This window comes from Haliotis asinina, chromosome 12, assembly GCF_037392515.1.
Source record: "Haliotis asinina isolate JCU_RB_2024 chromosome 12, JCU_Hal_asi_v2, whole genome shotgun sequence".
In the NCBI taxonomy this organism is placed as follows: domain Eukaryota; kingdom Metazoa; phylum Mollusca; class Gastropoda; order Lepetellida; family Haliotidae; genus Haliotis; species Haliotis asinina.
In genome coordinates, this window is record NC_090291.1 from 49,177,912 (window position 1) to 49,188,418 (window position 10,507).

General features: G+C 37.6%; 1 protein-coding gene across 1 annotated transcript; it reads left to right on the forward strand.

Annotated features, from left to right (window-relative positions):
* Positions 1 to 1,783: 1,783 nt before the first annotated feature.
* LOC137258345 (uncharacterized) lies at positions 1,784 to 10,250 on the forward strand. The gene is made up of 16 exons (XM_067795993.1): positions 1,784 to 2,163; positions 3,177 to 3,286; positions 3,737 to 3,792; positions 3,968 to 4,015; positions 4,181 to 4,297; positions 4,615 to 4,798; positions 5,050 to 5,176; positions 5,755 to 5,934; positions 6,107 to 6,175; positions 6,469 to 6,523; positions 6,712 to 6,831; positions 6,985 to 7,064; positions 7,439 to 7,619; positions 8,022 to 8,125; positions 8,341 to 8,447; positions 8,574 to 10,250. The coding sequence occupies exons 2-16, from the start codon at positions 3,187 to 3,189 to the stop codon at positions 8,636 to 8,638; spliced, it is 1,593 nt and encodes a 530-aa protein (XP_067652094.1). The 5' UTR covers positions 1,784 to 2,163; positions 3,177 to 3,186; the 3' UTR covers positions 8,639 to 10,250.
* The last annotated feature ends 257 nt before the right edge of the window (positions 10,251 to 10,507 follow it).

The window sequence follows — 10,507 nt, forward strand, 5'->3', positions numbered from 1 at the left end:
AACCTCACTCACTCACTCTAATAGTATGCATACATCATGACATCGATGTCATCCGCCATACTATCCCTATTAGTTAAAGGAAAGCACTACAATCGTTCTACAAAGGACATGTTTTGATGACAGATTGCGTTAAGAAAAAGGTTGCTATCCATCATATGTATAGCTGTTGCACATGCATAGCGATTTTTTGAGGCTCAAGTGAAACACTGGACCGATACACCTACGTAAACATAATACTCACGTGCTTAAAACACTGGATCGATAGACCTACATAGACATGATACAACACTTGCATTCCAAAAACCCTAGGCCCACAAACACGTCAATTTTACTACTATACAGAATGCGGGTTTGCCAAGGGAGACAATAAAACACAGCCGACTTGCGGCCAATATGCCCTCGTGTCATTGCGAGGATTAAAGATTTTGTTTTTTCAAAAATACATAAAATATTTTGAGATGTCCCTCTACTTGAAACGTACTGTGAAGCGTTTCAAGTCAGGGGTCATCTAAATAGGTTATATTTTAATAAAATATCTATAATCCTCGCAATTACGCCAGGGTCTGTGCTGCTTCCTCCCTAAAACAGTTATTAAACGAGCTTTTCTTGGTAATGACTATGAGCAATGATCCATATAGTATACAGTGCAAGATTTGTTTTGCTAAATAGTACGACAATATTCTTTTTTCTGAGGAGCACCATTAACCGTAGTTTGCTGTCAGCAGAGGAAGAACCAGATTTTTTTTAAATTTGTGTGTGTTTGTGTGTGTGTGTGTGTGAGTGAGTGAGAGAGAGAGAGAGAGAGAGAGAGAGAGAGAGAGAGAGAGAGAGGCCCATTTTCTTCTGACAATGGGGGTGGCATCTCTCTTGTACACAAGTACTAGGGGAGTACACTTGCACTGATTTTTTACACGCCATGCAGGGGTGACGGGGTCATTCACATTGTATTTAAATTCATAATAACCTTCATCCGAACACCATCACCCCATTCAAATTGTATAGTGTCAGCCTTGTTTGTACCATTTCATATCATGGCACTGCTGCCCAGTTGTATCTTACATGAACGTACACAAGTACAATGGAAGCTGTCGGAATTTGTCCAATTGCAGTTATAAACACCGGCATAAAATCTCTGTCTCATCCACGGCTTGTACATTTATTATCAGCTCTACGGCAGATTGTCTAAACCGGAGTCCCAACGAGTGCCGGTTTAGACACCTTCCACTGTAAATACCGGACTGTCTGGTTACTTATTTTTAACTTATCATAACTTAACTAAATAGCATCGTAGTGTGATACAGTAGGACTACGAAAATAGACAACATAAAAAACTAATAAGGTCAAATAACACGAGAAAACATTTGTTATCCCTAAAGACATTAGTTCACTTGGGGAAGATACCTCTGTAGCAAGCAGTTGTAAAAATACTCGTCCAATAGTAATCTGTTTAACACGAAGGTATGCCCAGAAAGTAGGTCAAGGTGTGCTGATAAGCTTTGTATGAAACTTTGTACAATATTTATACATTCTCCTGATCACTGTTCATCAAAGTCAGCGTTAGTTCAGCTACAATGAACGTGAAAATTGGTTCACTCAATATCCAGCTGGACATATCGACTAAGTTATGCTGAACTGAGTTCAATACGAAAAGGGTTATCGATAAGGCAAACATTTATATATACGAGGCTGTCCTGACTTGCACGTTGTGACACGTAAAGGTGTTTCCCCAGGCTAAAAATACATTCCCCATGTAACGACGTCAATACCTATAAATAGAAAGGATGTGACGTCAAAACCGACATGGATATGGCTGTTATGTCGTGGTTACTCACAAAAATATTTCGGTACTAAATATACACTTCATATCCTGATGATTACGTTTTACACTTAACGCACAAATTATACGATAAAGTAACTGTGCACTCAAAAATAACCTGATATAATGCTTTTATCTCAATTACTGTTGTCAAGCTAGTCAACATGTGCACCTTGAATCACCAGCCGAGTGGGCGTTTCCAGAAGCGGACTATGGCAAACATGTATCGACAAGATTACGGGCCTACGATTCGCTGTATATATAGCGCTCAACTTGAGTCCCAGCCAGACGAACGCTACGCCTTGTACAGGGAACTAGCTAGCCAAAGCAAAGCCAGCAATTACAAAGTAAGAATTAACAGTTGACACGATTGCTGGTTAGATTAAAACATGTATATATATCGTAGATTGTATTTTGTCATAATCAGTCCATGTCAGGTTGTCTATAACTCACTGACGTACACCTGGGTCGTTCACGGAAGAATGATTAATAAATTAACTTACTTTCCGTGTACGACTATCTACCTATTTCACACTACCACTAGTACCAGTATTATAATATCTACTTCATGCGGTGTTACCGTTACATTTCGCTATACACCGTATGTGTAAGATAACCGCTGTAGTCACAAAACTGCATGATAAATATTGCACCGTGAACTGAATAACCGATCGTCCATGTATCGGTCATATTTCATGTCATGCTTTTATAGACTGATTGATGATTATCGATAGATTTATGGTAGATAGATATGGTATATATTAATTATATGTTTTATACAACGGGCGTAATGTTACCCTTCCGTATATGAAGCCAACGAAGGTTGACCTTTGTTACAAATTTACCCGGTAAATCAGTTGACCTGGACGCTAGACTTATCTTTCGACCCAGAATGTTTACTGAATGAGTCGTGTGAAAACATATATGTATTTTGTGAAGGTTTTTTGTTGTTGTTTCGACACTGTGTGACAGTGCCAATAACTGAGCAGCGTGGTCATAAACGTATATATTGTAGCCTTATATCTGCACTTTTGTCATGTCATGCGTTAAAAGATGATTAGCTAGAGAAAACGTATCAGCTGCAGCAAGTCATTTATCTACATGCTAACCATGTTTTAATAGTACATATCCATCTAAAAGTTAATGGATGTAAAGCGGCGTAAAATTAAATTCACTCAGTCACTCTTGATTAAAGTCTATCGTAAATCTGTTTTAAATAGCGTGGCATAAAATCCACTTGGATTAATTCTTCCGTATGTATAATACAGTGTGGAATAAGATCCGCTCAATGCTAAGTCCGTTTTATGGAATGGCGGTTTGTTTGTGATCAGTGGTGTATGACTTTTGTTACATTACACAGGTTACTCGTTATGCCTCCTAAAAAGACAAAGTGCAAATACTGGGAAAAGTGTTTCCGCAACTCCGAGATGCACCGGAAACAGTTCCTCCACCCAGAGGATGAGGAGGAAGGTAGGTCACCCTCAGCATAAAGCGGGTACCCGGTAGTTGTAGCTGTTAGTTACCATTTGCGTTACAGATGTATGCTGCGTTAATGCTGATATAATACAATCATATGTATATCTGAAATTGCATCTTTACCGAAATATAAATGTTGACTCCACATACACTATGCTATGATAGTGAATGCTGGAGAAACGATAGGTCAGAAACAGACACGATCAAGTGATTGGCTCGTTCATCAGTGATTATTCTTTTTAGCAAATCTTCACAATCGAACCCAGCCTGCCCTGAAAGGCTTAGTGTTTTATGGTCAATCATATTTTTTATATTAACCTATTTAGCTGAATGATAGTAATTGTATAGTTACTGGTCACAAGACTTCTCTATTACACATATACGCATGCGTCGTGCGCTCTCAGGAGGGAGTCTTTAATTAACTGTGTTTTGCTGATTTTTTAGACACTGGAAAAGCAGAGGGGGTGAAAAAGAAGGCGCCAGAAGCACCAAAGGAAAAGGTAAGCTACATAAGACCTCCTTTAGTTTATTATCATCTATACGGTATTTACGTGAACTTGACATTATGTTTATGTAAATATAAAGAATCTTTGCATTGCATATTACTATGGAATTGATGCACAGAGCAGATTGAAACAGGGGAGCACAGATGCATGTTTACGTTTATATTTGTAGATGGGCGGCGCCTCAGCAGAACCAAAGACCCCGAAAAAGTTGGTGAAGGTGAGTTATCTCCCTTTATATTTTGAGGACTTGCAATAATGTACTATTCAGTTGGTATACTTTTCGTGATTAAGATAGGTGTCACTGTATTTAATCATCTCTCTGAAACTGAATAAAGTGTGCATGGTTTATTAGCGTGTTCAGTGTATGATGTCTATCCATTAGATGGGCGGGGCCCCTAAAGCAGAGGATGAGGATATGGACACAACACCGGCTAAAGACATAAAGGCACTGAAGAGAAAAACACATGCCATGAGCCAGAGTGATGGAGAAGATGAGGAGGTCGGTTGTATTGTTATTTTTTTTGTGATGATGATGATGATGATGATGATGATGATAATACTGTGGTTATGTTAATATAGGAGTGAGAATAAGGTAGAAATAGGAGTGAGAATAATTATGAGCATCATTATAGTAACACAGATTATGAAAATAATAACAATGATAGTAATGAGAGAATAGCAACATATGTGATGATGATGATGATGATGATGATGATGATGATGATAATTGACCTCACATAGATGCCAAAATAAATGATTCCTTTGAAAACATTTTAATTAAATAATAACCTGTAATGTTTTTTATACTGCTCGCAGAATGAGCCTGTTGGTGCATCTCCCTCCAAGAAAGCAAAGTCCGAGGACAAGGACGATGAAGAGGCGGGTCCCAGCGTGGTGAAGAAAGTGCGACTAAGGTGCAAGTACTGGGACGAGTGTTACCAGACAGGACAAGTCCATATCAAACAGTACATACACCCTGGGGACCATGATGCTCCTACTGGTATGTGATGGGGGTTTTGTAAAGTTCTAAATTATACTACATTTCATAATGACTTAAGGCTGAATTATTCATCAACATTATGATAACTCAAACGAACGTGATATGTGTGAACTAATATTTATGACTACTGTTTAATGTAAAACAAATTATTATTTTTTTGCTTGTAATAAAAATATTGAGCTTTACATTTCACCTTAACTTTAAGAGAGACATATTGAGTGAGAGTTTAAGGTTTCTCTGAATTGTTGCAGATGAAGACATTGAGAAGAAGAAGACGAGAGGAAAGACGAAGACCCCACTCAATGAGATGAAGAATGGAGAAGCTATTGATGTAGACTCGGCCAGAATCAAGAGGAAGGGAGACATATATGAGTGCACGTGGGTACTTACTGCATCACTAATAGCCTCTCACTATGTCCAGACAGATCTCTCATACACACACTTACACATCCATGCATGCACATACCCATGCATGACATTTACAGGCATGCATGCACACACACATGCATATGATGACACACACATTATTAATATAAAGCACATGCACAGAAACACAGTAACTTATGCCTGATTAGTTAATCAAGAATGTAAGTGCCATGTAGGTCAGTAACTGAAATAGAATAAAATGTATCCTGGACATCCTGTAGGCGAGAGATGGATCAACATCCTCATCCCACTTAACCATTTCTTAAGCATGTACAACAGTCAGTTAATTTCCCGTCAGAAAGCATGAATACATTGCACAAATATACTGAACAGAAAAAGAAACACAAGTTTCAAAGAAAAATGAAATCTCATAAAAGTAAGAGTTTATGTAAAAGTAAAAACAGAGTTGCATTTCTTTTACTGTTCAGTATAGTTTAAGGCATCCTGTATTCAGGGCTACAACATCCTTAGGTGCCTCTCTGTATCATCAGGCTGTTTGTTCACTCCCATCTGTTGCCATGTGTTAACAGGTGCCCCATGTGGCAGAAACAGAAGCATGATGAAGAGTATAGGACCTGCAAGCATCTCAAGGAATACCTTGGAGAAGAATTTGAAAACAGTAGAACTGACAAGCCAGCCAAGAAGAAGAAGGCTTACATCCCTCAGCACATCAGCGTCAGTGTCCTCCTGGCCCAGAAGTATGACCCCAAGTAAGTAACTACTACTGCTACTACTACTACTGCTACTGCTGCTGCTGCTGCTGCTGCTACTGCTGCTGCTGCTGCTGATGATGATGATGATGATATTGAAGACAAGTAATATCAATTCTACAAGATGATTTTGAGCCAGATAACTTTTTCAAACATTTTCATTTGTTTCCAGGTCAACAAACCCTGTTGGATGGTGGATCAGTGAAAAGTTAGATGGGGTTCGAGCATTTTGGAATGGAAGGTACATGAGAACATTTATACGTTCTAATAATTAGATTCCTGAAAATCACATTAGGCCTACCATGTTTTGTGGAATGATGATTTCATATTCTAAGGGGAAAGGAGAATCAGGGTTTCTTTATGATATATATACATTTGACAGTAAAATTTGCCTGATTTCTTAACAAAAAGTGTTTAAAAATGTTGAGTCTCCCTATATAATAGATGTATGCTTCTGATTCTTAAATGTCTTGATGATCAGTCTCATTTAGTTGTTATGTTTTGTATTTGATTGGCATTCGTGCATATTTTCAGGTGTTTTTACTCCAGACTAGGCAACGCTTTCATTGCACCTGAATGGTTCACAAAGGTAGGCTATTTTTATTCAATTGTTTCAATTCTAATATAAACCATGAAATTCAGCTTATGATTGTAGAGATTCCTATTCTTTAAAATAGTGTTTTTACAATATTGAAAGAATGTAGTAAAACAGTGGTTACATATTTCTGGTGGTACATATGACCGGCAAGTTGCTTATTGTTGTTGTGTTTATTTCAGGATCTGCCGACAGACATGCATCTGGATGGTGAACTGTTTGGTGGGCGTGGCAAGTTTCAGTCAACTGTCAGCATTGTTAAGACACCAGAGGATGAAAGATGGAAGAAGATCACATATCATGTGAGTAGTAACAGTCCAGCAACCAGTCAACATGACATTACATCATGGATATGAGATCTGTGTCTAAAGAATGTTGAATTTCAAATAATAGTTTAATCACAAAACAAACGAGCTTTTAGAGGGATGAAAATGTCATTCATCATATATTTGCAGGTATTTGATGTTCCCAGCTTGGAGAAACAACCCTTTGAGAAACGCTACGAGGAGCTACAGAGTTACTTTGACAAAGCCAAGTGAGTGTCCTTTGTGTTATTAGTGTGTTGCGTTGACACTGTTTTCAACAATATTTCACCTATCGTATCACATCTCAACAAAATGGGGATAACAGGAAGTGATTTAAGCTATTTACAATTCTTGTAAATTCTGAAAACGGCAGTCCTCAGATCCAGACACATCTGGGCACAAGGGGCACAAGGGCACAAGGGGCACAACTCAGTTGAAATAAGACCTAAAATTTACACCTATTTATCAACTCACCTGGCACATGCATACAAGAATGTTCAGGAAAACCCATTTTAAAATTCGCAATAATATAAGGCTCTCAGCTCTTCATTGACCAGAAAGCTAGTTGTTGTTTTCAAGGACTGTAATCGTGGTGTACTTTCAGACCAAAGTATGCAGTTCTGTGTGAACAGACTAAGTGCACCAGTAAGGAACATGTAGAGGAGGAGCTGGAGAAGGCCATTGGCCTCGGTGGGGAGGGAGTCATGCTCCGAGAACCAAAATCAAAGTATGAGAGACGGCGGTCACCGACGCTGCTGAAAATGAAAAAGTTCCATGATGCAGAGGTATTAATATAGACATAAAGAATACATCGTTAACAGCCATCTTCCTTCCAGTCTGCTGGATTATGTCCATTCATGCAGGGGGTCGGGGAAGTATCTGATGCACACTTGAATGTACAGTAGAATGAATGTTGCAAAATACGTTCATGAACTATTGTACAACATATTGAAGAATTATTGTATGGTATATTCATTATGTATTGTACCATGTTCATAAGACTTTTTACTACATATTCATGAACTTGTGTATGATATATTCATGAGCTGTTATATGTTTTCATGAACACACATACATTTTTATGAACTTCAGGAAAGTATTCATGAAGTGTTGTATTTTATTCTTGAAGTATTATAAATTCATGAACTATTGTCTGATATATTAATGAACTATTGGGTTATTTTCAGGCTGTTGTCATTGGTCATGAGAAGGGGAAAGGGAAGAATCAATTTGTTTGTGGGGCTCTTCGCTGTCGTATGGAGTGTGGAAAAGAATTCTCTGTAGGCTCTGGGTACGTTTAACCAAACCAATGAGTTTGATTGTTTGTTTTATATTTTATACCACTCAGCAATCAGGTCTACAATTTGTTTACTGAATTTGTAAGATATCTGAGACATTTAAAAAGGTTTGGTGAATATATCAATACTGCTCCATATTTATCCCAAATCAGTCATTGCAGTCAATGAGAAAAACATTAATTTAATTCTTCCACAATTGTTGTTCCAGGCTGAGTGATGCTCAGAGACGGAAACCCCCTAAGATAGGCGCAATCATCACATACCGATTCCAAGAATATACAAACAGTGGATCACCACGGTTCCCCACATTTGTTGGTACGTATTTCTGACAACGCCATACTGAACATAAAATACTCATCATCATATCACATAAAATATTTTTGTGATCATCCGTGTAAAACTGAACAATAATTTGATGAATGTTGTTTACATTTGTTACAGGAATCAGGATAGATGCTGATGGACCTAAAGATGTGATACTTCCTGATAAACCCACTGATGACTGACCTAGTGTTGAGGGAAGCATAAAACACTGCCAGAAAGCACAATCCTTCACAATATCTTCTTGAATTCAGTGATCCGAGACTTCACACACAGTGAAGACACAGTAACATCAAGTTGCTGCATTCAGGAGTATTGCCAACACTAGAGGAGAATTGTCAGCACAAGTGGAATATTGTCAACACTTTCAGAGTATTGTCAGCACCAAGGTGATCATGATAACCACTGGTGAATGAATATTTATGTCGCAGCAGTTCATAAACATGTGTGGGGCCAAGCAAAAATCACCATGACACAGAACCACTCAGATCACACACTGTAGCCACGTCTTCACCCAGCAATGCTGGACTAATGCTAACTCTCTGAATATGTATAATATTGATAGAAACAAAGAATTCTTTTAAATTTATAAACAGCCCCATTGAGAATGGAGATTCAGCACCTTGAGAAATCAGGACTATGAGACAGACTGCTATGACAAGGACTACAGAAACCCCAAATCTCCACTGAAATAACCATAACCTCTTTTAATAATTCCAGTCACAATTTTTAATTTATTTAGTGTATGTCATCTTAAATACACTTATCTGTCTACCTACTACACATGCTACCACACATTACTGCAATGAACGGAGTCCCATTGACTTGATGAAATGAACAATTCAGTATGGGTAAAACTTTACTCAAGTTTCAAGCCCATCATCAGGAGAAACTAATATTGGCAGCTGGTTCCGAGTAAGTCAAAGAAATGCAGTTGATACTGTTCCCAGTCTGACCAGAATACTATTTAGTCAGTGTGCACTGCTTGTTTTGGGACATCACTCCTGAGCAGGTGTTTGGCATATCCTTTCATATTGCATATAGCAATAGTGTTGAGTGACAGGTTTCACCGTCCACATGATGTACATTACAGAGTGAGTGTGTGTTTTAAATCAGTGATGACATTACCATTGTTTCTGTTCTAACTTATGGTTTACCTTTTACTCATAAAGATGTTTTTACATACTTATTTATCTTTGTTGAGAATCTATTTAATTGAATTTAATTATTTATACAGTACTTTCAATGTGAAATTTTTTGTCATGTCAAACTATTGAAGTTATGTGTCTTATACAAAATGTTATTTTTTAGATTTGTAGAAACTGATGCAATTTTTTTGCATAAATTATGTGATAATTGTTAAACATTGTAACTGGTAGCCATCCAGTTCTGTTGAAAAGTGCCATAAGTATTTATTTTGTATAATTATACTTAAGTTCTGAATCCTTTACCAGTCCTAAAAAGTGACCTTGAACTTTAATCTGTATATCTGCTTCACGTAAGTGTAGAGTTGAGACAGTTGCATGGCTTGGTTTGATTTCATGGAACTTAAAAGCATAATAAACTACAAATGTGATAATGATTTACTGAATCTGTTTTGGGGGGTAACTGTGTTTGTGATATTGTGCGTGATACTGGTACGAAAGTATTTTACATTTACCACCATATTTCATTATTTATGGAAGAAGAGAATGTGTTGTAGAATAACCAAATAACATCATCTGCTTGAGTTGATGCAATTTTTACTATCATATTCGTTTTTTAATGTATTTTTTATGAATAAACTGACTGAACAAAGCCTCAAGTCTTTGATACTTCTTGTTTAACCATGAAAACGTAGGAACCTATTTTATCATTTAGATTAGTTCAATTCACTGTGGAGTTTAGTTTTGCACCACTTTTAGCAATGGCAGGGGACACCATAAATGAGCTCCCGATATTGTGCCCATATCCAGAATCGAACCCGTGACGAGCCAACACTGTAAACACTGGGCTGCCCCATCATCCCAGTTTAATTCAGATGAAGAGAAGCACTACTACATCAGAGGGCACTT